General features: G+C 49.4%; 1 protein-coding gene and 1 long non-coding RNA gene across 3 annotated transcripts in view; one reads left to right on the top strand and one right to left on the bottom strand.

Annotated features, from left to right (window-relative positions):
* Positions 1 to 27825, bottom strand: part of LOC144496867 (uncharacterized) — an 825626-nt gene that overhangs the window by 792246 nt on the left and 5555 nt on the right. The window lies entirely within an intron of this gene.
* Positions 12276 to 27825, top strand: part of LOC144496861 (uncharacterized) — a 33837-nt gene continuing 18287 nt past the window's right edge. Inside the window, exons 1-4 of one of the 2 annotated variants that reach the window (XM_078217430.1) lie at positions 12276 to 12706; positions 16425 to 16730; positions 20348 to 20653; positions 26525 to 26794. In XM_078217430.1, the coding sequence (XP_078073556.1) occupies positions 12640 to 12706; positions 16425 to 16730; positions 20348 to 20653; positions 26525 to 26794 (949 nt within the window). In that variant the 5' untranslated portion in view covers positions 12276 to 12639. The remainder of the gene's footprint in view (positions 12707 to 16424; positions 16731 to 20347; positions 20654 to 26524; positions 26795 to 27825) is intronic. The other variant, XM_078217431.1, reaches the window with a different exon arrangement.

Genomic DNA, 27825 nt, shown 5'->3' with positions numbered 1-27825 from the left:
CTTGAAGACTTCTGCATCAAGGTCCTTCCTTCAATCCTTCCATATTATTCTGATAAATGTTTGAATGTTCCTATCCAAAAAGGGAAACGTTGATAAAACATTCGCTTTCTCATTTGCATATTTCCCTTAAAAGGAAATGAACCGCCTTCAGTTTCAGGGACCGCTTTCAGGTCAGAAAAGCCCTTTTTTGGGGCTAACTTTGTTCAGGAAGGAAATATTTAACTTTTCAGAAACTGGGGGGAGAGAGATGTCGATGAGGAGGTTTTTGGAGTGGTGAAGATTTTGATGTTCTCAGGCGAAGTTTTCAGGGCCTTGAGGAGGTTATTGAGGAGAATCTGAGGAAGCTTTTGGGGAAGTTCAGGTTAATGTTCATGGGGGATGCATGGGGGTTAGTGGGGGTCAAGGATGGGCATGGGGGATAGGATGAGAGGCAGACTCTGGCTCTAACTGACTGAGGGAATGCTGCCCACAATATGGAGACTCCCTTTCACAAGGGGAGGCCGTGGTATTCCAGGGTAATGCTCTGGTAATCCGGGTTACAATCCCACAACTGCTGGTGGTGAAATTTCAATGAAATTAAAACCTGGAATTAGTCATAGAGTCATAGAGCTTTACAGCATGGAAACAGGCCCATCGGCCCAACTTGTCCATGCCGCCCTTTCTTTTTTTAAAACCCCTAAACTAATCCCAATTGCCCGCATTTGGCCCATATCCCTCTAAACCCATCGTACCCATGTAACTATCTAAATGCTTTTTAAAAGGCAAAATTGTACCCGCCTCTACTACTACCTCTGGCAGCTTGTTCCAGATACGCACCACCCTCTGTGTGAAAAAAAATGCCCCTCTGAACACTTTTGTATCTCTCCCCTCTCACCTTAAACCTACGCCCTCTAGTTTTAAACTCCCCTACCTTTGGGAAAAGATATTGACTATCTAGCTGATCTGTGCCCCTCATTATTTTATAGACCTCTATAAGATGACCCCTCAGCCTCTTATGCTCCAGAGAAAAAAGTCCCAGTCTATCCAGCCTCTCCTTATAACTCAATCCATCAAGTCCCGGTGGCATCCGAGTAAATCTTTTCTGCACTCTTTTCTCGTTTAATAATATCCTTTCTATAATAGGGTGACCAGAATTGCACACAGTATTCCAAGTGTGGCCTTACCAATATCTTGTACAACTTCAACAAGACATTCCAACTCCTGTATTCAATGTTCTGACCGATGAAACCAAGCATGCTGAATGCCTTCTTCACCACTCTGTCCACCTGTGACTCCACTTTCAAGCAGCTATGAACATGTACCCCTAGATCTCTTTGTTCTGTAACTCTCCCCAACGCCCTACCATTAACTGAGTAAATCCTGCCCTGGTTCAATCTACCAAAATGCATCACCTCGCATTTGTCTAAGTTCAACTCTATCTGCCATTCGTCAGCCCACTGGCCCAATTGATCAAGATCCCGTTGCAATTGGAGATAACTTTCTTCACTGTCCACTATGCCACCAATCTTAGTGTCATCTGCAAACTTACTAACCATGCCTCCTATATTCTCATCCAAATCATTAATATAAATGACAAATAATAGTGGACCCAGCACTGATCCCTGAGGCACAGGCCTCCAGTTTGGAAAACAACCCTCTACAACCACCCTCTGGCTTTTGTATCCATTTAGATACCTCACCCTAGATCCCGTGAGATTTAACCTTATGCAACAACCTACTGTACGGTACCTTGTGAAAGGCCTTGCTAAAGTCCATGTAGACAACATCAACTGCACTGCCCCCATCTACCTTCTTGGTCACCCCTTCAAAAAACTCAGTCAAATTTGTGAGACATGATTTTCCACTCACAAAGCCATGCTGACCGTCCCTAATCAGTCCTTGCGTCTCTAAATGCCTGTAGATCCTGTCTCTCAAAATACCTTCCAACAATTTACCCACCACAGATGTGAGGCTCACTGGCCTGTAGTTCCCAGGCTTTTCCCTGCAGCCCTTTTTAAACAAAGGCATAACATTTGCCACTCTCCAATCTTCAGGCACCTCACCCGTGACTATCGATGATTCAAATATCTCGGCGAGGGGACCCGCAATTTCCTCCCTAGCCTCCCACAATGTCCTGGGATACACTTCATCAGGTCCCAGGGATTTATCTATCTTGATGCGCTCTTCCAGGACCTCCTCCTCTGTAATATGTACACTCCTCAAGACATCACTATTTATTTCCCCAAGTTCCCTAACATCCATGCTCTTCTCAACAGTAATTACTGATGAGAAATATTCATTTAGGATCTCGCCCATCTCTTGTGCATCCGCACATAGATGACCTTGTTGATCCTTAAGAGGCCCTACTCTCTCCCTTGTTACTCTTTTGCCCTTTATGTATTTGTAGAAGCTCTTTGGATTCTCCTTTGCCTTATCTGCCAAAACAATCTCGTGTCCCCTTTTTGCCCTCCTGATTTCTCTCTTGACTCTACTCCTACACCCCCTATACTCTTCAAGGGATTCACTTGATCCCAGCTGCCTATGCATGTCATGTGCCTCTTTCTTCTTCTTCTTGACCAGGGCCTCAATATCCCGGTCATCCAGGGCTCCCTATTTCTGCCAGCTTTGCCCTTCACTCTAAGAGGAATGTGTTTATCCTGAACCCTAGTTAACACACTTTTGAAAACATGCCACTTACCAGACGTCCCTTTGCCTTCCCACAGACTCCCCCAATTAACTTTTGAAAGTTCCTGCTTGATACCATCAAAATTGGCCTTGCCCCAATTTAGAATTTTAACTTTTTGGGCCAGACCTATCATTAAAAGTCTAATGATGACCATTCCAAAGATATGCAGGTTAGGTGGGTCAACCATGCTAAATTGTCCCTTAGTGTCCCTAGATGCGTAGGTTAGATGGATATGCCATGGGAAATGTGCAGGGTTACGGGGATAGGGCGGGAGAAAGGGCCTGGGTAAAACACTCTGTCTGAGAGTTGGTGCGGACGCAATGGGCCCAATTACCTCCTTCTATACTGTAGGGATTCAATTAGCTATGACATAAGAGCAGAAGTAGGCCATTTGGCCCATCGAGTCTGCCCCACTGTTCAATGAGATCATGACTGATCTGATGTGATAATCCTCAACTGTACATTCCCACCTTATTCCCATAACCCTTGATTCCCTTACTGATTAAAAATCTGTCTATCTTACCTTAAACATACTTAATGATCCAGCCTCTACAGGCCTCTGCTAAAGAATTCCACAGATCCTGTACCCTCTGAGAGAAGAAATTTCTATTCATCTCTATTTTAGAACATAGAACATAGAAAGCCACAGCACAAACAGGCCCTTCGGCCCACAATTTGCGCCGATCACATCCCCACCTCTAGGCCTATCTATAGCCCTCAATCCCATTAAATCCCATGTACTCATCCAGAAGTCTCTTAAAAGACCCCAACGAGTTTGCCTCCACCACCACCGACGTCAGCCGATTCCACTCACCCACCACCCTCTGAGTGAAAAACTTACCCCTGACATCCCCCCTGTACCTACCCCCCAGCACCTTAAACCTGTGTCCTCTCGTAGCAACCATTTCAGCCCTTGGAAATAGCCTCTGAGAGTCCACCCTATCCAGACCCCTCAACATCTTGTAAACCTCTATCAGGTCACCTCTCATCCTTCGTCTCTCCAGGGAGAAGAGACCAAGCTCCCTCAACCTATCCTCATAAGGCATGCCCCCCAATCCAGGCAACATCCTTGTAAATCTCCTCTGCACCCTTTCAATGGCTTCAACATCTTTCCTGTAATGAGGTGACCAGAACTGCGCGCAGTACTCCAAGTGGGGTCTAACCAGGGTCCTATAAAGCTGCAGCATTATCTCCCGACTCCTAAACTCAATCCCTCGATTAATGAAGGCTAGTACGCCATACGCCTTCTTGACCGCATCCTCCACCTGCGAGGCCGATTTAAGAGTCCTATGGACCCGGACCCCAAGGTCCTTCTGATCCTCTACACTGCTAAGAATGGTACCCTTCATTTTATACTGCTGCTCCATCCCATTGGATCTGCCAAAATGGATCACCACACACTTATCCGGGTTGAAGTCCATCTGCCACTTCTCCGCCCAGTCTTGCATTCTATCTATGTCTCGCTGCAACTTCTGACATCCCTCCAAACTATCCACAACACCACCTACCTTGGTGTCGTCAGCAAACTTACCAACCCATCCCTCCACTTCCTCATCCAGGTCATTTATGAAAATGACAAACAGCAAGGGTCCCAGAACAGATCCCTGGGGCACTCCACTGGTCACTGACCTCCATGCAGAGAAAGACCCCTCCACAGCCACTCTCTGCCTTCTGCAGGCAAGCCAGTTCTGGATCCACAAGGCAACAGCCCCTTGGATCCCATGCCCTCTCACTTTCTCAAGAAGTCTTGCATGGGGGACCTTATCGAACGCTTTGCTGAAGTCCATATAGACCACATCCACCGCTCTTCCTTCGTCAATGTGCTTGGTCACATTTTCAAAGAACTCAACCAGGCTCGTAAGGCACGACCTGCCCCTGACAAAGCCGTGCTGACTACTTTTGATCATACTAAACTTCTCTAGATGATCATAAATCCTGTCTCTCAGGATCCTCTCCATCAACTTACCAACCACTGAGGTTAGACTCACCGGTCGGTAATTTCCCGGGCTGTCCCTGTTCCCTTTCTTGAATATAGGGACCACATCCGCAATCCTCCAATCCTCCGGAACCTCTCCCGTCTCCATCGACGATGCAAAGATCATCGCCAAAGGCTCCGCAATCTCCTCCCTCGCCTCCCACAGTAACCTGGGGTACATCCCATCCGGTCCCGGCGACTTACCAACCTTGATGCCATTCAATAGTTCCAACACATCCTCTTTCTTTATGTCCACATGCTCGATCCTTTCTGTCCTCCGCAATCCAGCAGTACAACCACCCAGATCCCTTTCCACCGTGAATACCGAGGTAAAGTATTCATTAAGCACCTCCGCCATTTCTAACGGTTCCGCACAAACTTTTCCCCCTTCACCTTTTAAGGGTCCTATGCCTTCACATCTCATCCTTTTACTCTTGACATATTTGTAGAAAGCCTTGGGATTCTCCTTAATCTTACCCGCCAAGGTCTTCTCATGACCCCTTCTCGCTCTCCTAATTTCCTTCTTAAGCTCCTTCCTACATCGCGTATACTCCTCTAAATCCTTAACACCTCCTAGCTCTCTGAACCTTCTGTACGCCTCTCTTTTCTTATTCACCAGGTTCATCACAACCTTCGTGCACCACGGTTCCCGTACCCTACCAACACCCCCCTGTCTCATCGGAACGTTGTCATGCAGAGCTCCAGACAAACATTCCTTGAAAATCCTCCACTTTCCTTCGGTACTTTTCCCCAAGAATGCCTCCTTCCAATTTACCCGTCTAATTTCCTCCCTGATGACACTGTATTTCCCTTTACTCCAGAGAAACACTTTCCTAGCCTGCCTGACCCTATCTCTTTCCAATGCTATCGTGAAGGAGATAGCATTGGAAAGATTTTAAATGGATGATTACTCTGAGATTATGTCCTCTGGTCCTAAATGCACCCACAAGGAGAAACAGCCTCTCAGCATCTACCCTGTCAAGCCCCCTGAGAGTCCTATACGTCTCAGTAAGAATCATGGAATCATAGAATCCTATAGTGCAGAAGGAGGCCATCAACCCATAAGTCTGCACCAGCCACAATCCCACACAGGCTCTATTCCCATAACCCCATGTATTTACCCCAGCTAGTCCCCCTGACACTAAGGGGCAATTTAGCATGGCCAATCCACCTAACCCGCACTGAATAGTGGGACAGACTTGATGGGCCAAATGGCCTACTTCTGTTCTTATGTCTGCTCATAGAATCCCTACAGTACAGAAGGAGGCCGTTCGGCCCATCGAGTCTGCACCGACTCTCAGACAGAGCGTTTTACCCAGGCCCTTTGGAGTGTGGGAAGAAACCGGAGCACCCAGAGGAAACCCACGCAGACACGATGAGAATGTACAGACTCCGCACAGACAGTGACCCAAGCCGGGAAGCAAACCGGGTCCCTGGCACTGTGAGGCAGCTAACCACTGTGAGTTGGTACACAAGGAGAGTCATCAGAGTAGTTCCAGGGCTAAGGAATTTTAGTTACAACTCTAAATTGGAGAAGCTGGGGTTGTGAGCAAAGGAAACTGAGGTGTACAAAATCAGTATTAAAAAGAAAACTGTATCCATTATATAGCTAAGGGGACACAGACTTCAGGATTTGGGCAAGAGATACAAAGGGGTTGGGGTGCGGTGGTGTGAGGAAGTTTTTTTTAATTCTGCATCTACATGGGTGGCACAGTGGTTAGCACTACTGCCTCACAGCGCCAGGGATCTGGGTTCGATTCCCGGCTTGGGTCATTGTCTGTGCGGAGTCTGCATGTTCTCCCCGTATCTGCGTGGGTTTCCTCCAGGTGCTCCAGTTTCCTCCCACAGTCCGAAAGATGTGTTGGTTAGGTGCATTGGGAGTGCATTCTCCCTTAGTGTACCTGAACAGGCGCCGGAGTGTGGTGATTAGGGTATTTTCACAGTAACTTCACTGCAGTGTTAATATAAGCCTGAATGTGACAATAATAAATAAACTTTTATTATTATAAGGAGAGTCATCAGAGTAATTCCAGGGCTGTGGAATTTTAGTTGCAACACTAAATTGGAGAAGCTGGGGTCAGAGCAAAGGAGACTGAAGTGTACAAAATCAGTATTAAAGGGAAAACTGTTCCCATTATAGAGCTGAGGATAAGGTCTGAGGGGTGGACGCAGACTTCAGGATTTGGGGAGAGATACAAGGGGCTTGGGAATGGGGTGGGCAAGGGGTAAGGAGGATAATTTTCTGCAGCTAGAGATCTGAAACCAGCCACATGTGGTAGCTTGTGCTACCATTGTGGTGAACCATCGTTGGTTCCCACTGTGGGGTTGTTCTAATGTTGTTGTTGGGCTAGGGTGTTCACACTGTGGGATTGTTCTAATGTTGTTGTTGGGCTAGGGTGTTTACACTGTGGGATTAATACACCTGTGGTTGTTGCTGTTGTGGCACATCCCAGTCGGGCCCCGCCTCCTGGGAGAGGTATAAGACCCCCTGCTCGGGCGGGACCCCTTCAGTCTGGAGTGGTGTACTTATGTTCTAATAGTTCCATTGTTAGGCAATAAAAGTCTTCAGTTACCGAAGCCTTGGGTCTTGTGCTCGATTGACGTGCATCAATTTTATTGCCTAACACTAAGCTCTCGACGGAAAGGAGAGTATGGAACAAATACTAAAGCCAGAGCCTCTGACGCTGGATCCACGTGCGGTCGGCGCCTCTAACACCTTCGACCACTGGCTGAAGTGTTTCGAGGACTACCTGGCAGCCTCTGCAGCGGTCATCACGGATGACGACAGACTCCGGGTCCTCCATGCGAGGGTAAGCGACACTGTCTACCTCGCGATCCGTGCGGCCACCACTTACCCGAGGGCCCTCGAGCTTTTAAAAAAGCGCTACACGAGACCTCCCAACGAGATCCACGCTCGTTACCTCCTCGCTACACGACGTCGGCAGTCGGGCGAAACCATGGAGGATTACGCCAATGAGCTCTTGCAGCTTGCCAGGGGCTGCGACTGCAAAGCTGTGTCGGCTGAGCAGTACATGTACGACCTCGCCCGAGATGCGTTTGTGGCAGGGGTAGGGTCTTCGTACATCCGTCTCAAGCTGCTGGAGAAGGGGAATCTCAACCTGACCCAAGCTATGGAGATGGCTGAAATGCTTGAGGCGGCTTCGAAGAGCTTGGTCCTGTATCCGGAGGACCACGTGGAGACAACGTGGCAGGAGCAGTCACAAATCCCTCCTCACCCCACGGGCTCGAAGTGCAGTATTATGGTGTGCTCCCATATAGACCCGACGACGGCGGCAGCCCCAGGCGGCCCGCGGTGCTACTTCTGCGGAGGAGCCAAGCATCCACGGCAAAAGTGTCCTGCTAAAGCGGTGGTCTGTAATCAATGCGGTAAAAAGGGGCACTACGCGAAAGTCTGCAGATCGAAGCCCAAGAACGGCAGTGCAGCCTGTGACCCTCCAGAACGGGGATCATCACCATCGACGTCGAAGTACCCACGAGGTCCGTCCACGTGCGAGTCCAGGACGACGCCATTGTGGTCGGCGGAGTCGGAGGAGGATGACCACCAGGAGTCGCTACGCTTGGCGCCCTCAACCATGTGCGATTCATGGGGGCGGCCATTTTGGTCGACGACGACCAGGAGCGACCAGCAGGGGTCCTCAGCATCGACCTCAGCTGCCTGCAGTGACGTCCAAGGGCCAACGGTGGCGTCGATCACCCTGGACCAGGCTAAGCACCACAGGCTTGACTGTTCAATGATGAACATTAAGGTAGATGGTCGTACAGTTTATTGTCTGTTTGACAGCGGGAGCACTGAGAGCTTTATTCACCCTGACACTGTAAAGAGGTGTGGACTCCGGGTTCTACCTGCCAAACAGACAATTTCTATGGCATCACGGTCCCGATCTGTACCGGTTCAAGGACGTTGTGTGGTAATTCTGAAAGTGCAGGGCACAATTTATGAGCGATACAGGCTCCTTGTGTTGCCGCATCTTTGCGCACCAATTCTCCTCGGACTAAACTTTATGGTCCACATGAAGAGTGTGATCCTACAGTACGGTGGGCCACTCCCTTCGCTGACAGTAGGGGACCAGCTGCAGCCTCCAAATTGTCCAAAGCGCCCCACATGCAATCTTTCCACATTAAAGATCACCACACCCTCTTTATTTAAGAATCTGGTACCAGGCTGCAAGCCCATCGCTACTAAAAGTAGGCGTTACAGCGCTGAAGATCGGATCTTCATCAGATCTGAGGTTCAGCGGCTCCTCAAAGAAGGGATCATACAGCCCAGTGTTAGTCCGTGGAGAGCACAGGTCGTGGTGGTTAAGAGCGGGAACAAACCCCGGATGGTCATTGATTACAGTCAGACCATTAATCGATATACGCAGCTGGATGCGTATCCTCTCCCGCGCATATCTGATATGGTCAATCAGATTGCGCAGTACCGGGTGTTCTCCACCATAGACCTTAAGTCCGCCTACCACCAACTCCCCATCCACCCAGAGGACCGACATTACACGGCTTTTGAGGCGGATGGTCGTCTGTATCAGTTTCTTAGGGTTCCATTTGGTGTCACCAATGGGGTCTCAGTCTTCCAGCGTGCTATGGACCGAATGGTGGACCAGAATGGGCTGCGGGCTACCTTCCCGTACCTGGATAATGTCACCATCTGCGGCCGTGATCAGCAGGACCATGACACAAACCTCCAGAACTTTTTGCGCACTGCATCTCGCCTGAATCTGACCTACAACAGGGAGAAGTGTGTATTCCGTACGCGCCGGTTAGCCATCCTGGGATACGTAGTGGAGAACGGGGTCATTGGCCCAGATCCCGACCGTATGCGCCCCCTTGCTGAACTTCCTTTGCCTGCTAGCGCAAAAGCACTGAGGAGATGCCTAGGCTTCTTCTCCTATTATGCGCAGTGGGTCCCCAACTACGCGGACAAAGCCCGGAAGCTTATTAAGTCCACGACTTTTCCACTCACGCCAGAGGCCCAATTGGCCTTCAAGGCATTGAAGCACGACATTGCGAAAGCCACGATGCACGCGGTGGACGAATCCATCCCTTTTCAGGTGGAAAGTGATGCATCTGATTTCGCCCTGGCCGCCACACTAAACCAGGCAGGCAGGCCCGTCGCGTTTTTTTCCCGCACCCTTCAAGGTCCCGAAATTCGGCATTCAGCGGTGGAAAAGGAGGCCCAGGCCATTGTGGAGGCCGTCAGACACTGGCGCCATTACCTGGCGGGGAAGCGGTTCACCCTGATCACGGACCAGCGGTCCGTGGCGTTTATGTTCAATAACACGCAGAGGGGCAAGATCAAGAACGACAAGATCTTGCGGTGGAGAATTGAGCTCTCCACCTATAATTACGATATTATGTATCGTCCAGGGAAACTCAATGAGCCCTCGGATGCCCTCTCGCGCGGAACATGCGCTACTATGCAGGAGGACCGCTTGAACGCCCTCCATAATGACCTGTGCCATCCTGGGGTCACTCGGCTCTACCACTTCATCAAAGCCCGCAACCTGCCTTACTCGGTGGAAGACGTCAGGTCAGTGACAAGGAGCTGTCGGATTTGCGCGGAATGCAAACCGCACTTTTACCGACCTGACCGGGCACATTTGGTCAAGGCCACTCGCCCCTTCGAGAGGCTGAGTGTGGATTTTAAGGGCCCCCTTCCCTCAACAGATCGGAACGTGTACTTTCTTAACATCATAGACGAGTTCTCCCGGTTCCCGTTTGTTGTCCCCTGTGCGGACACGTCGATCAAGGCATTCCGTGATCTTTTTACCCTGTTCGGGTACCCCAGCTATATACATAGCGACAGGGGCTCGTCGTTCATGAGTAATGACTTGAGGCAATTCCTGCTCTCATACGGGATTGCCTCTAGTAGGACCACGAGTTACAACCCTAGGGGCAATGGACAGGTGGAAAGAGAGAATGCTACAGTCTGGAAGGCTGTCCTATTGGCGCTGAAGTCCAAAGGCCTTCCAGTCTCCCATTGGCAGGAGGTCCTCCCAAATGCGCTTCACTCCATTCGCTCCCTCCTGTGTACGGCAACCAATGCTACTCCCCACGAGAGGATGTTCTCATTCCCTCGGAAGTCGTCCTCGGGGATATCTTTACCAGCCTGGTTGACGTACCCAGGACCCGTCCTTCTGCGGCGACATGTGAGGGCCCGCAAGTCCGACCCCTTGGTCGAACCGGTCCACCTCCTCCACGCCAACCCTCAGTATGCCTATGTGGCATATCCTGACGGGCGAGAGGACACAGTCTCGATCCGAGACCTGGCGCCCGCAGGGGACGTAGCAACCCCTGTCGCTCCCATACCCCCAGTCACGAATCCCCTATCTCTTATTTCTCCCCCGGACGTGGCGCGGTCAGCACCGGGACCAGTGCATAACAGTTATACTCCACTGTACAGCTTGCCTGAGACTCGGAGATCGGCGCCATCGAAGAATGTACCGGGATCCCCTGCACTACCGCTTCATCAGGGTCAACCGGCCCGTGAGTCCGCGAGAGGACAGCCGGACGCTGTTTTGGAGAGAACGCCACCGCAAGCACCTGCTCCGGTGTCACCGCCGGTATTGAGGAGGTCACAACAACGGTGCGGTCCTCCAGACCGTCTGGACTTGTAGATTGTTGACATTTTTTTTATATAGTCTGTTTTCGCACCCCGCCGGCCTTTGTTCTCAAAGGAGGGGTGAATGTGGTGAACCATCGTTGGTTCCCACTGTGGGGTTGTTCTAATGTTGTTGTTGGGCTAGGGTGTTTACACTGTGGGATTAATACACCTGTGGTTGTTGCTGTTGTGGCACATCCCAGTCGGGCCCCGCCTCCTGGGAGAGGTATAAGACCCCCTGCTCGGGCGGGACCCCTTCAGTCTGGAGTGGTGTACTTATGTTCTAATAGTTCCATTGTTAGGCAATAAAAGCCTTCAGTTACCGAAGCCTTGTGTCTTGTGCTCGATTGACGTGCATCAACCATATAAACCTCATAGAAATCATAGAAACCCTACAGTGCAGAAGGAGGCCATTCGGCCCATCGAGTCTGCACCGACCACAATCCCACCCAGACCCTACCCCCACATATTTACCCACTAATCCCTCTAACCTACATATCTCAGAACTTTAAGGGGAAATTTTTAACCTGGCCAATCAACCTAACCCGCACATCTTTGGACTGTGGGAGGAAGGAAACCCACGCAGACACGAGGAGAATGTGCAAACTCCACACAGACAGTGACCCGAGCCGGGAATCGAACCCAGGTCCCTGGAGCTGTGAAGCAGCAGTGCTAACCACTGTGCTACCGTGCCGCCCCTGTTGGACTTTAAGCTGGTGTTGTGAGACTTCTCACTGTGCCCACGCCAGCCCAACACCAGCATCTCCACATCATGATTTCAAAATGAGTTTGCAGAGTTACTGGAATGGGGTGTTCCTTTGTACTTTGTTTTTTGTTCGGGCTGTTCCCCCTCCTTTTTGGGGAGTTGCCCCTTTTACTTTGTCCCTAAATTAATTTGAGTTAGTTTATTTGTTTGACATAAAAGAGGACTAGTGTTGAAGGACAGGTGGCATTGAGTAATTGGGAGCAGTAATTGGCTCTGGCATCTATTGAATGGGATTCACTAACTGTTAAGTGATCCATTTTGAAAAAAAAGAAAAGAACACATCGAGGGCCGAAGGGCCTGTACTGTGCTGTACTGTTCTATAAATCCTGGAATGGGGTGTGGGATTGCTAAGGAACTGAATTACTCTGGCTTGGTTCTGGCTCAGACTCTTGCGGTCACAAATTCTTTCCATCGAAATTGTTGAGTTTCGATTTTTTTTGTAAACAGGTTGGCTCCTTCCGCCCCCTCCTGTGTTCAGACAATCGCTCACTCAGAGCCCCAGTGGAATCGGAAGCGAGTGAATCCGGATCCCAGTCCGCTTGTGAAGAGGGTGAGAGCGGATCGGGGTCCACACTGATCTCTGGATGCTGGCTAGAAGTTAAGACGTTGCGGGGATGGAGCAGCGATTCCCACTCCTGTTGCTGCCCGTCCTCTTCCAGCTCCGGGCCGGCGGGGCAGAAGGTGAGGAGGGGGAGGGAGAGGGGGGAAACAGGGTGAGAGGCAATTCCCGCACAACGGGGAATGAATGGGAGCCGACTCCAGGGAGTGGGTCACATTCCCTCTCCCCCTGCACAGGGATATTAGAGCCACTACAGACACTCCCAGGGATTTCAGTCCTCCTCTCTGCAAATGGCGCAGTTTCGCTTTCTTTTCATTGCTCAGACTTTGCTTCATGTTCCTTCACTAAATTACCGCTTAAAGGTGTGGCACAGTGGTTAGCACTGCTGCCTCACAGCACCAGGGACCCGGGTTCCATTCCTGCCTCGGGTGATTGTGTGGAGCTTGCACATTCTCCCCATGTCTGCGTGGGTTTCGTCCTGATGTGGCGATGCCGGCGTTGGACTGGGGTGAACACAGTGGGAGTTTTGGCAACACCAGGTTAAAGTCCAACAGGTTTATTTGGTAGCAAATACCAAGCTACCAAATAAACCTGTTGGACTTTAACCTGGTGTTGTTAAAACTCTTACTGGGTTTCATCCCACAGTCCAAAGATGTGCCGCTTAAGTGGATTGGCCATGTGAAATTAGCCCCAGTGTTGGGGGATTAGCAGGGTAAATGGGGATAGGGCCTGGGTGGGATAGTGGTCGTGCAGACTCGATTGGCTGAATGGCCTGCTGCACTGTCAGGATTCTATGGATTCCATTAACCACTTTACACCCTGCCTAACCCCTTTGCCCCCTCCCTCCAGCAACGTTGCCCCCACGCCAGCTTCTTTTCCCCCTCCCCCCAGCCGCTTTGACCCCCCTCACCCCAGCCTCTTTGACCCCCCTCCCCAGCCTTTTTTTGCCCCCCCAGCTTTTCTTTTGCCCCCCTCTCCCTCCAGCCTTTTTTGCCCTCCCTCCAGCCTTTTTTTGCCCCCCCTCCTCCCTCCAGCCTTTTTTTGCCCCCCCCTCCTCCCTCCAGCCTTTTTTTGCCCCCCCCTCCTCCCTCCAGCCTTTTTTTGCCCCCCTCCTCCCTCCAGCCTTTTTTTTGCCCCCCCTCCTCCCTCCAGCCTTTTTTTGCCCCCCCTCCTCCCTCCAGCCTTTTTTTGCCCCCCCTCCTCCTCCTTCCAGCCTTTTTTTGCCCCCCCCTCCTCCCTCCAGCCTTTTTTTGCCCCCCTCCTCCCTCCAGCCTTTTTTGCCCCCCTCCTCCCTCCAGCTTTTTTTGCCCCCCCTCCTCCCTCCAGCCTTTCCCCCCCTCCTCCCTCCAGCCTTTTTTTGCCCCCCTCCTCCCTCCAGCCTTTTTTGCCCCCCTCCTCCCTCCAGCCTTTTTTTGCCCCCCCTCCTCCCTCCAGCCTTTTTTGCCCCCCTCCTCCCTCCAGCATTTTTTGCCCCCCCCTCCTCCCTCCAGCTTTTTTTGCCCCCCCCTCCTCCCTCCAGCTTTTTTTGCCCCCCTCCTCCCTCCAGCTTTTTTTGCCCCCCTTCCTCCCTCCAGCTTTTTTTGCCCCCCTCCTCCCTCCAGCTTTTTTTGCCCCCCTCCTCCCTCCAGCCTTTCCCCCCCTCCTCCCTCCAGCCTTTTTTTGCCCCCCCTCCTCCCTCCAGCCTTTTTTTGCCCCCCCTCCTCCCTCCAGCCTTTTTTTGCCCCCCTCCTCCTCCCTCCAGCCTTTTTTTGCCCCCCCTCCTCCCTCCAGCCTTTTTTTGCCCCCCTCCTCCCTCCAGCCTTTTTTGCCCCCCTCCTCCCTCCAGCTTTTTTTGCCCCCCCTCTTCCCTCCAGCCTTTCCCCCCCCCCTCCTCCCTCCAGCCTTTTTTTGCCCCCCTCCTCCCTCCAGCCTTTTTTGCCCCCCTCCTCCCTCCAGCCTTTTTTTGCCCCCCCTCCTCCCTCCAGCCTTTTTTGCCTCCCCCCTCCCTCCAGCTTTTTTTGCCCCCCCTCCTCCCTCCAGCTTTTTTTGCCCCCCCTCCTCCCTCCAGCTTTTTTTGCCCCACCTCCTCCCTCCAGCTTTTTTTGCCCCCCCCTCCCTCCAGCCTTTTTTGCCCCCCCTCCTCCCTCCAGCCTTTTTTGCCCCCCCTCCTCCCTCCAGCCTTTTTTGCCCCCCCCTCCTCCCTCCAGCCTTTTTTGCCCCCCCCTCCTCCCTCCAGCCTTTTTTGCCCCCCCTCCTCCCTCCAGCCTTTTTTGCCCCCCCTCCTCCCTCCAGCCTTTTTTGCCCCCCCCTCCAGCCTTTTTTTGCCCCCCCCTCCCCCCCGCCTTTTTTTGCCCCCCCCCTCCCTCCAGCCTTTTTTGCCCCCCCTCCTCCCTCCAGCCTTTTTTGCCCCCCCCTCCAGCCTTTTTTTGCCCCCCCCTCCCTCCAGCCTTTTTTTGCCCCCCAGCCTCTTTGTCCTCACCCGTCCCCCCTGTACCCCACACCTTGTCTCCCTGGCCTTTTCTCACCAACTCTCTCCCGGGCGGGCTCGTTGCCTCTGCCCCCTTTCCGCCTCGTGTCTTTGCTCCCCACCCCCTTTCCCTTTGAGCTCTTTCTCTCTCCCCCCCTCCTGTTTCCCTTCAGGCTCTTTCACCCCATCCTGCCTGTCCCTTGCACTGCACTCAGCCCCATTCATACACCCCTCCTCCCCCAAGGGAGTGCTGCGCTGTCAGAAGTGTTGTCTTTCAGGTGAGGTTGAAGAGCGTAGGAATTGTCCCCAGTGTTGTTAGCTGATATCAATCCCTCAGATCAACCTGCCAAAAAAAGGGCCCGGAATTTTCCAGCTGGTAGGCCTGGTGGGATTCTCTGGTCCCGCTGCAGTGAACGGAGATTTGGCTGAGGGTCAAATTCTCCATCCTCGCTGGCAGCGGTGACTGGCCATGAATGGCCGGAAAATTGCAGCCAGATTATCTGGTTGTTGTCACACTGTGGGATCATGCTGTGCACAACATGACAGCCATATTTTCTATATTACAGCAGTGACTGCCCTTCATTGTGTCCTTTCATGGGGCTACATTTAGAGCTTTGGAGTGTATTGTGGTCATAGAATCCCGACAGTGCAAGAGGAGGCCATTTGGCCCATCGACCCCAGCACCAACAACAATCCCATCCAGGCCCTATCCTTGTAACCCCATGTATTTACCCTAGCTAGTCCCGCTGACACTAAGGGGCAATTTAGTTTGGCCAATCAACCTAACCCCTTCATCATGGGGCACTAAGATGCCGGCGTTGGACTGGGATGGGCACAGTAAGAATTCACACAACACCAGTCCAACAGGTTTATTTGATATCACGAGCTTTTGGAGGCTGCTCCATCAGGTGAGTGGAAAGTTGGGTTCACAAACACGGCACATATTGAAGATAATGGTTGGAATGCGAGTCTTTTCAGGTAATCAAGTCTTTGGAGTGTGGGAGGAAACCAGAGCACCCGAAGGAAACCCACGCAGACACGGGGAGAACATGCAGACTCAACACAGACAGTCACCAGAGGCCGGAATTGAACCTGGGTCCCTGGCGCTGTGAGGCAGCAGTGCTAACCACCGTGCCACCCAAAATCATGGAGACTTTGCAGACGAGGGTCTGTCTTTCTAACGTTCCTCAATACTCAGCAGATCAGGCAGCATCTGTGGAGAGAAACAGAGATTCAGGTTGGGATGCCTTTCATCAGAATGGAAGGAAAGTAGAAATATCGGAGTTTATAAGCAAGAGGAAGTGGGGGGCAGGGGGGAGAACAAAAGAAGATTGAATATCAGTGTTTCACTGTCACACTTCGAGAGATTACATTTGCTGTTTTATGTTATTCAGCCGGAGGAAGAGAAGTATTTGGTGTCCGTGGTTCCTCAGTTTTACTGGATCCAGAGCATGAAGCCAATCTCAGCGAGAGTGAAGTTATGTGGACATTCATCGGCAGCAATGGGAAGCTGGTTACCATTTTGGATTACGTACCAAGTCTCCCAATAGCGGAACCAAATAAGCACTTCACATCTCGCTTACAATTCAATTCATCCAATGGGTCGCTGACGTTAAATGATTTAAACCCTGGTGACCAAGGGGTTTATCACATGACTGTCGATGATGAATTAAAATGGAGTGCATCTCTGAAACTCATTGGTGAGTCATTTGGATCTTCTCGTTTGGAGGAATACAGAGAAAGTAGAAAAGAACTCAAACAGGGAGTTAGAAGGGCAAAAAGAGGTCACGAAATGTCCTTGGCAGACAGGATTAAGGAGAATCCCAAGGTATTTTATACATACGTTAGGGACAAGAGGGTTGTCAGAGAAAGAGTCGGACCTCTCAAGAACAAAGGAGGGGAATTATGATTAGAGCCCAAGGAAGTAGGTGAGATCCGAAATGAATACTTTGCACCAGTATTCACAAAGGAGAGGGACACGTTGATTGGTAGTGTCTCAGAGGGATGTGTAGACCCATTAGAACAAATCGCAATTACAAGGGAGGAAGTGTTAGCTATTTTAAGAAGCATTAAGGTAGACAAATCCCCTGGGCCAGATGGCATCTGTCCTAGATTACTGAGGGAGACAAGAGATGAAATTGCTGGGCCTTTAACAGAAATATTTGTTTCTTCATTAAACACAGGTGAGGTCCCAGAGGATTGGAGGATAGCAAATGTGGTCCCGTTATTTAAGAAGGGTAGCAAGGATAACTCGGGTAATCATCGGCCAGTGAGCTTGACGCCGGTGATAGGGAAATTGTCGGAGAAGATTCTCAGAGATAGGATCTATACACATTTAGAACTGAATAGTCTCATTAGCAATAGACAACATGGTTTTGTACGAGGGAGGGTCATGCCTCACAAATTTGGTTGAGTGTTTTGAGGAGGTGACAAAAATGATTGACGAGGGAAGGGCCGTGGATGTCGTCTACATGGATTTTAGCAAAGCATTTGATAAGGTCCCTCATGGCAGGCTGGTGCAAAAGGTTAGATCTCATGGGATCAAAGGTGAACTAGCTAGATGGATACAGAACTGGCTTGACCATAGAAGACAGAGGGTAGCAGTGTAGGGGTCTTTTTCTGATTGGAGATCTGTGACTAGTGGTGTTCATGATGTGGAGATGCCGGTGTTGGACTGGGGTAAACACAGTAAGAAGTTTAACAACACCAGGTTAAAGTCCAACAGGTTTATTTGGTAGCAAAAGCCACACAAGCTTTCGGAGCCTTAAGCTCCTTCTTCGGGGCTTAAGGCTCCAAAAGCTTGTGTGGCTTTTGCTACCAAATAAACCTGTTGGACTTTAACCTAGTGTTAAACTTCTTACTAGTGGTGTTCCGCAGGGCTCTGTACTGGGACCTCTGCTGTTTGTGATATATATAAATGATTTGGAAGAAGATGTAGCTGGTCTGATTAGTAAGTTTGCAGACGACACAAAGATTGCTGGAGTTGCGGATAGTGATGAACATTGTCAGAGAATACAGCAGGATATAGATAGGCTGGAAAATTGGGCGGAGAAATGGCAGATGGGATTTAATCCAGATAAATGCGAAGTGATGCATTTTGGTAGATCTAATGCAGGGGGGAGCTATACAATGAATGGCAGAACCATCAGGAGTATAGACGCACAGAGGGATCTGGGTGTGCAAGTCCACAGACCCTTAAAGGTGGAAAAGATGGTGAAGAAGGCATATGGCATGCTTGCCTTTATTGCATGGGGCATAGAGTATAAAATTTGTCATATGATGTTGCAGTTATATAGAACGTTGGTTAGGCCACATTTGGAATACTGCGTCCAGTTCTGGTCGCCACACTACCAGAAGGACGAGGAGGCTTTGGAGAGAGTGCAGAAAAGGTTTACCAGGATGTTGCCTGGTATGGAGGGTCTTAGCTATGAGGTGAGATTGAGTAAACTGGGGATGTTCTCCCTGGAAAGACGAAGGTTGAGGGGCGAACTAATAGAAGTTTATAAAATTATGAAGGGCATAGATAGGGTGAACAGTTGGAAGCTTTTTCCCAGATCGGAAGTGACAAACACAAGGGGTCAGAAGTTCAAGGTAAGGGGGACAAGGTTCAATACAGATATGCGGGGGACGTATTTTACACAGACGGTGGTGGGGGCCTGGAATGCACTACCAAGCAAGGTGGTTGAGGCAGACATGCTAGGATCATTTAAGACTAATCTAGATAGCCACATGAACAGACTGGGAATAGAGGGATACAAATGGATGGTCTAGTTAGGAACACATGATCGGTGCAGGCTTGGAGAGCCGAAGGGCCTGTTCCTATGCTGTATTGTTCTTTGTTCTTTGTTGAAAGTGTTGCCACTCAGATGACAAAAAAAAATCAATTTCCATTGACTCCATATTCATAGAGTCATAGAGGTTTACAGCATGGAAACAGGCCCTTCAGCCCAACTTGTCCATGCTACCCCTTTTTTAAACATCTAAGCTAGTCCCAGTTGCCCGCGTTTTGCCCATATCCCTCTATACCCAACTTACCCATGTAACTATCTAAATGCTTTTTAAATGACAAAATTGTACCCGCCTCTACTACTACCTCTGGCAGATTGTTCCAGACACTCACCACCCTGTGTGTGAAAGGATTGGAAGGATTGCCCATATGGACTCTGGATTCAGGCCTATCATAGAATTCCCACATTTCAGAAGGAGGCCATTTGGCCCATCGAGCCTGCACCGACAATAATCCCATCCAGCCCCTATTCCCGTAACCTCACATATATACCCTAGCTAGACCCCCTGACACGAAGGGTCAATTTTAGCATGGCCAATCAACCTCACCCGCACATCTTTGGAGTGTGGGAGGAAACCAGAGCACCTGGAGGAAACCCATGCAGTCATGGGGAGAATGTGCAAACTCCACACACACACACACACACACACACACACACAGTGACCCAAGGCTGGAATTGAACCTGGGATCCTGGCGATGTGAGGCAGCAGTGCTAACCAGTGTGCCATCCACAAAACCCTTGTCTTGTCTGGAACTTGAACCCGGGAGCTCTCACATTCATGCTTAGGGTTGTCAACCCTCCAGGACTGGAGGGCTTTTGAACCAGATAGTTGGAAGCTTTTAATAGAGGACTGGTAGTGAAGGGTAAGGGTGGGCAATATCAGATTGAGATTGCGTTTCGTTTTGGGATTTCAGACAATGTGTCTCACAGGAAACCTTGAATCATAGAATAGAATCAAAGAGTCCCTACAGTGCAGAGGGAGGCCATTCGGCCATCAAGCCTGCAGCGACCACATCTTACCCAGACCCTATCCCTGTGACCCCATCCGTAACCCCAGGTATTTAGCCTGCTAATGCCCATGACACCAAGGGGCAATTTAACATAGCCAATCCATCTAAACCAGTGTGGGAGGAAACCAGAGCACCCAGAGGAAACCCACGCAGACACAGGAGGAACGTGCAGACTCTGCACAGACAATCACCCAAGGCCGGAATTGAACCCGGGTCACTGGCATTGTGAGGCAGCAGTGCTAACCACTGTGCCACCGTGCCGCCCAAAGCCGTGGAGACTTTGTGGACGAGGGTCTGTCTTTCCAACTTTCCTCAACACTCAGCAGATCAGGCAGCATCTGTGGAGAGAAACAGAGATTCAGGTTGGGACGGCCTTTCATCAGAGTGGAAGGAAGGTAGAAATATCGGAGTTTATAAGCAAGAGGAAGTAGGGGGCAGGGGGAGAACAAAAGAAGATTGAATATCAGTGTTTCACTGTCACACTTCGAGAGATTACATTTGCTGTTTTATGTTATTCAGCCGGAGGAAGAAAAGTATTTGGTGTCCGTGGTTCCTCGGTTTTACTGGATCCAGAGCATGAAGCCAATCTCAGCGAGAGTGAAGTTATGTGGGCATTCATCGGCAGCAATGGGAAGCTGGTTACCATTTTGGATTACGTGCCAAGTCTCCCAATGGCGGAACCAAATAAGCACTTCACATCTCGCTTACAATTCAATTCATCCAATGGGTCGCTGACGTTAAACGATTTAAACCCCAGTGACCAAGGGGTTTATCACATGACTGTCGGTGACAAATTAAAATGGAGTGCATCTCTGAAACTCATTGGTGAGTCATTTGGGTATTTTCAGTTTGAAAGTGTTGCCACTCAGATGAAAAAAAGTCCATTTCCATTGACTCCGCATTCAGGCCTATCATAGAATCCCTACAGTGCAGAAGGAGACCATTTGGCCCATCGAGTCTGCACAATCCCATTCACGTGCCCTATTCACGTAACCCCACATATTTACCCTGCTAGTCTCCCTGATACTAGGGTCAATTTAGCATGGCCAGTCAACCTAACCCACACATCTTTCGGGCTGTGGAAGAAAACCTGATCACCCGGAGGAAACCCACGCAGGCACGGGGAGAATGTGCAGACTCCACACACACAGTGACCCAAGGCTGGAATTGAACTTGGGACCTTGGCGCTGTGAGGCAGCAGTGCTAACCACTGTGCCACCATGCCACCCACAAAATCCTGAGCTCATTCGGGATTTGAACCAGGACCTCTCGCATTCACGTTTAGAGTTGTCAACCCTCCAGGATTGGAGGGCTTTTGAACCAGATAATTGAAAGCTTTTAATAGGGGACTAGTGATGAAGGGTAAAGTCGGGCAGTATTGGGATTGAGATTGTATTCCGTTTTGGGATTTCGGACAAATAGGCTCACAGGGAACCTTGAATCATAGAATAGAATCATAGAGTCCCTATAGTGCAGAGGGAAGCCATTCGGCCCATCGAGCCTGCACTGACCACAATCCTGCCCATGCCCTATCACTGTAACCTCATCCATAACCCCAGGTAAAATCATAGAATCCCTCCAGTGCAGAAGGAGGCCATTCAGCCCATCGAGCCAACACCGCCCACAATCCCACCCAGGCCCTACTCCTGCAACCCCATACATTTACCCTAGCTAGTCCCCCTGACACTAAGGGGCAATTCAGCGTGGCCAATCAACCTAACCCGCACATCTTTGGACTGTGGGATGAAACCAGAGCACTCGGAGGAAGCCCACGCAGACATAGAACATAGAACATAGAACATTACAGCGCAGAACAGGCCCTTCGGCCCACGATGTTGCACCGACCAGTTAAAAAAAAACTGTGACCCTCCAACCTAAACCAATTTCTTTTCGTCCATGAACCTATCTACGGATCTCTTAAACGCCCCCAAACTAGGCGCATTTACTACTGATGCTGGCAGGGCATTCCAATCCCTCACCACCCTCTGGGTAAAGAACCTACCCCTGACATCGGTTCTATAACTACCCCCCCTCAATTTAAAGCCATGCCCCCTCGTGCTGGATTTCTCCATCAGAGGAAAAAGGCTATCACTATCCACCCTATCTAAACCTCTAATCATCTTATATGTTTCAATAAGATCCCCTCTTAGCCGCCGCCTTTCCAGCGAAAACAATCCCAAATCCCTCAGCCTCTCCTCATAGGATCTCCCCTCCATACCAGGCAACATCCTGGTAAACCTCCTCTGCACCCTCTCCAAAGCCTCCACATCCTTCCTGTACTGTGGGGACCAGAACTGCACACAGTACTCCAAGTGCGGCCGCACCAGAGTTGTGTACAGTTGCAACATAACGCTACGACTCCTAAATTCAATCCCCCTACCAATAAACGCCAAGACACCATATGCCTTCTTAACAACCTTATCTACTTGATTCCCAACTTTCAGGGATCTATGCACACATACACCTAGATCCCTCTGCTCCTCCACACTATTCAAAGTCCTCCCGTTAGCCCTATACTCAACACATCTGTTATTCCTACCAAAGTGAATTACCTCACACTTCTCCGCATTAAACTCCATCCGCCACCTCTCGGCCCAACTTTGCAACCTGTCTAAGTCTTCCTGCAGACTACGACACCCTTCCTCACTGTCTACCACACCACCGACTTTGGTGTCATCAGCAAATTTGCTAATCCACCCAACTATACCCTCATCCAGATCATTAATAAATATTACAAACAGCAGTGGCCCCAAAACAGATCCCTGAGGTACACCACTTGTAACCGCACTCCATGATGAATATTTACTATCAACCACCACCCTCTGTTTCCTATCCGCTAGCCAATTCCTGATCCAATTTCCTAGATCACCCCCAATCCCATACATCTGCATTTTCTGCAGAAGCCTACCATGGTGAACCTTATCAAACGCCTTACTAAAATCCATATATACCACGTCCACTGCCTTGCCCCCATCCACCTCCTTGGTCACTTTCTCAAAAAACTCAATAAGGTTAGTAAGGCACGACCTACCTGCCACAAAACCATGCTGACTATCACCTATCAATTCATTACTCTCCAAATAACTATAAATCCTATCCCTTATAATTTTTTCCAACATCTTGCCGACAACAGAAGTGAGACTCACCGGTCTATAATTCCCGGGGAAGTCTCTGTTCCCCTTCTTAAACAATGGGACAACATTCGCTAACCTCCAATCTTCTGGTACTATACCAGAGGCCAACGACGACCTGAAGATCAGAGCCAGAGGCTCTGCAATCACTTCTCTTGCCTCCCAGAGAATCCTTGGATAAATCCCATCCGGACCAGGGGATTTATCTATTTTCAGACCCTCCAGAATATCCTGCACATCCTCCTTATCAACTGTAATACTGTCTATTCTACTCCCTTGCAACCCAGTGTCCTCCTCAGCTATATTCATGTCCCCTTGCGTGAACACCGAAGAGAAATATTGGTTCAATGCTTCACCAATCTCCTCCGGTTCCACACATAACTTCCCTCTGCCATCTATAACTGGCCCTAAACTTGCCCTAACCAACCTTCTGTTCTTGACATACCTATAGAACGCCTTAGGATTCTCTTTAACCCTATCCGCCAAAGTCTTCTCATGTCCCCTTTTAGCCCTTCTAAGCTCGCTCTTCAACTCCCTCTTAGCCAATCTAAAGCTTTCTAGTGCACTACCCGAGTGCTCACGTCTCATCCGAACATAAGCCTCCTTTTTCTTTTTAACCAACAAAGAAACTTTTTTGGTGCACCACGGTTCCCTAGCCCTACCAATTCCTCCTTGCCTGACAGGGACATACCTATCACACATGGGGAGAATGTGCAAACGCCACACAGACAGTGACCCGAGGCCGGAATTGAACCTGGGTCCCTGGCGCTGTGAAGCTGAACCTGGGTCCCTGGCACTGTGAAGCTGAACCTGGGTCCCTGGCGCTGTGAAGCAACAGTGCTAACCACTGTGCCACCGTATGGTGCGACACATCTTAAAAATTCTGCTAATGAGCTAAATATGAATTAAACAGAATATTTGTTTCAATTCATTCTTGGGACATGGGCGTCGCTGGCTGGCCAGCATTTATTGCCCATCCCTAGTTGCCCTTAGAGGGCAGTTGAGAGTCAACCACATTGCTGTGGCTCTGGAGCCACATGGAGGCCAGACCAGTTAAGGATGGCAGATTTCCTTCCCTAAAGGACATTAGTGAACCAGATGGGTTCTTACAACAATCGACAATGATTTCATGGTCATCAATAGATTCTTAATTCCAGATTTTTTCTGTTGAATTCAAATTCCACCATCTGCCATGGCAGGATTTGAACCCGGGTCCCCAGAACATCAGCTGAGTTTCTGAATTAATAGTCGAGTGATAATACCACCAGGCCATCGCCTCCCCACGCATATTAATTTCCTTGCACAGATATTATCCAGTGATCACTGTTTGATGAACATAAGAACTAGGAGCAGGAGTAGGCCACCTTGCCCCTCAAGCCTGCTCCGCCATTCAATAAGATCATGGCTGATCGTTTTGTGGACTCAGCTCCACTTACCCGCCTGCTCACCATAACCCTTAATTCCTTTACTGTTTAAAAATTTATCTATCCTTGCCTTAAAAACATTCAATGAGGGAGCCTCAACTGCTTCACTGGGCAGGGAATTCCACAGATTCACAAAGGTGAAAGGTTGGGTGGATGTCAACTCGATGTGGGATCATTCGGTACATTGGCTAAATTCTCCCTCAGTGTATCTGAACAGGCGCCTGAGTGTGGCGACTCGGGGATTTTCACAGTAACTTCATTGCAGTGTTAATGTGAGCCTACTCATGACACTAATAAATGAACTTTACTTTTAAACTTTAAAACTGGAGCCAGCACGAAGACCCGTTACCCTAAATGCTTGTTTTCCTGTCGGTGAATCAATTTAATTCCCGTGCATATTAAAAGGAGTCACCAAGAAATTGGTCAGAGTCTGCATTTGAGGAGGAAAAACAGAATGGTTTAAGGACGTCACTCCTCCTGAGTGTGGGAGAAGCTGTAGAGAAGGGAAAGCAGCAGGATGAGAATTTCATATTTAAAGCTTTGTGGGATGAGAGTCAATGTCAGTCAGTTAAAGCGGGGGGTGGGGGAGGTGGTGCACACTATGTGTAATGGATTTAAAAAGGGAGAGGATACAGGCAGCAGAGTTACAGATGCGCATGAGGTTTCTGGTGGGTGAAAGGCAGGAGACCGGCTAGGAGAACAGTGAATAAAAAGTGCTGGAAAATCTCAGCAGATCTGATAGAATCTGTGGAAAGACAATACATATCGAGCCTAGGTGCTCTGACGAAGGGTCAGCCAGACTCAAAACGTTGGCTCTATTCTCTCTCCGCAGATGCTGTCAGACCTGCTGAGATTTTCCAGCGTTTTCTGTTTTTGTTTCAGATTCCAGCATCTGCAGTACTTTGCTTTTATATTACATTGGAACAGTGGAGACTGGAGTGAGAGGAAGTGATGGTTGAATGTATCAGCTGGGCTGGCATATGGACAAAGCCAGATAGTGTTACAGAGAGGAAGTGTAGGAATAGGGATGTTTAATTGCAATTGTATAGGGCATTGGTGAGGCCACACCTGGAGTATTGTGTGCAGTTTTGGTGTCCTTATTTGAGGAAGGTGTCCTTGCTCTAGAGGGAATGCAACGGAGGTTAACCAGGCTGATTCCTGGGATGGCAGGTCTGTCATATGAGGAGGGACTAAGTCGGTTAGGATGATATTCAGTGGAGTTTAGAAGAGTGAGAGGGGATCTCATAGAAAGAATGTTCCCGATTATGGGGGAGTCCAGAACTAGGGGTCATAGTTTGAGGATAAGAGGTAAACCTTTTAGGACTGAGGTGAGGGAAATCTCTTCACCCAGAGGGTGATAAATGTTTGGAATTCACTACCATAGTAGTTGAGGACAAAACGTTGTGTGATTTCAAGAAGGAATTAGATATAGCTCTTGGGGCCAAAGGGATCAAGGCTTGGGTTGTTTTCTCTGGAGCAGAGAGGATTGAGGGGCAACCTGATTGAGGTGTTCAAGATTATGAGGGGCATGGACAGGGTGGATAGGGAGCAGCTGTTCCTCTTAGTTGAAGGGTCAGTTATGAGAGGACACAAGTTAAAAGTGAGAGGTGGGAGGTTTAGGGGGGATTTGAGGAAAAACTTTTTTACCCAGAGGGTGGTGACGGTCTGGAATACGCTGCGTGGGAGGGTGGTGGAGGCGGGTTACCTCACATCCTTTAAACAGTATTTGGATGAGTACTTGGCACGTCATAACATTCAAGGCCATGGGCCAACTGCTGGCAAGTGAGATTAGGTGGGCAGGTCAGGGCCTTTCATGAATCGGTGCAGACTCGATGGGCCAAAGGGCCTCTTCTGCACTGCAGTTTTCTGTGATATGTGGGGGAAGGTGGCATCAGGATATTGAATTTGATGATCATCCATGATCCAAATGAATGGTGGAGCAGGCTCGAAGGGCTGAATGGCCTACTCCTGCTTCCAGTTTTTATAAGTGTTGGGATGCTTTGTGATAGGATTATGGAGTCAGAAATTCATCTCTGGGTTGAAGCGTTATGAGATGTGTAAAAGAGTTCTTATTGACAGTGCTAGCAGTCAATGCGGAGCAGCAATGTGGTCTTAATGCTCGGTCCTGTTTATCTCTTCAGAAGCACTTCCTGAACCTTCGATTGTTGGCAATTCCACCTGCATGGATACCACCATTGAACTGACCTGTCGAGTATCTGCAGGGACAGCGAGTTCCACTCTGTGGTGGAAAGATGACGAAGTGATAACGAATGGCCAACAATATCAACTAGTGCAAAACAACAGCACATTGATTATTTCCAGAGCCATCAAGTCAAACTGCGGGAACTATACTTGCATCATGGAGAATCCTGTTAGCAAGAGGACCAAGTCATACGCTCTTATTATTCATGGTGAGTCAACCCAGGTACTTAGTTGCAAGAACAGGAAATGTTGGATGAACTCAGCAGGTCTGGCAGCATATGAGGAGAGACAAAAATACAGTTTTGATTTGATTTTGGTTTGATTTGATTTATTAGTGCCACATGTATTAGTATAAGTGAAAAGTATTGTTTCTTCCATCCTATACAGACAAAGCATACAGTTCATAGAGAAGGAAAGGATAGAGTGCAGAATGTAGTGTTATAGCTAGGGTGTAGAGAAAGATCAACTTAGTGCAAGGTAGGCCCATTCAAAAATCTGATGGCAACAGGGTAGAAGCTGTTCTTGAGTCAGTTGGTATGTGTATCTTTTTTCCGAAGGAAGAAGGTGGAAGAGAGAATGTCCGGGGTGGCGTGGGGTCCTTAATTATGTTGGCTGCTTTGCCAAGGCAGCGGGAAGTGTAGACAATCAATGGATGGGAGGCTGGTTTGCGTGATGGATTGGGCTACATTCACAACCTTTGTAGTTTCTTGCAGTCTTGGGCAGAGCAGGAGCCATCCCAAGCTGTGATACAACCAGAAAGAATGCTTTCTATGGTGCATCTGTAAAAGTTGGTGAGAGTCTTGGTCGATGGATTCAAAATGTTAACAGTGCTTCTCTCTCCTCAGATGCTGCCAGACCTGCTGGGTTTATCCAGATAGTTACTTTCCGATTGAAAAATAATATTTCAGTGACATCCCTTGCATTCAACCTTTAACATTAGAACCATACATAGAACCATAGAACATTACAGCACAGAAACAGGCCTTTTGGCCCTTCTTGCCTGTGCCGAACCATTTTTGTGCCTAGTCCCACTGACTTGCACCTGGACCATATCCCTCCACACCCCTCTCATCCATGTAGTTGTCCAAGTTTTTCTTAAATGTTAAAAGTGAGCCCGCATTCACCACTTCATCTGGCAGCTCATTCCACACTCCCACCACTCTCTGTGTGAAGAAGCCCCCCCCTAATATTCCCTTTAAACTTTTCCCCCCTCACCCTTAACCCATGTCCTCTAGTTATT

Source organism: Mustelus asterias, chromosome 8 (genome assembly GCF_964213995.1).
Source record: "Mustelus asterias chromosome 8, sMusAst1.hap1.1, whole genome shotgun sequence".
Classification (NCBI taxonomy): Eukaryota; Metazoa; Chordata; class Chondrichthyes; order Carcharhiniformes; family Triakidae; genus Mustelus; species Mustelus asterias.
Note: the sequence above shows the minus strand (reverse complement) of the source record. Positions and strands in the feature narration are given on the sequence as shown.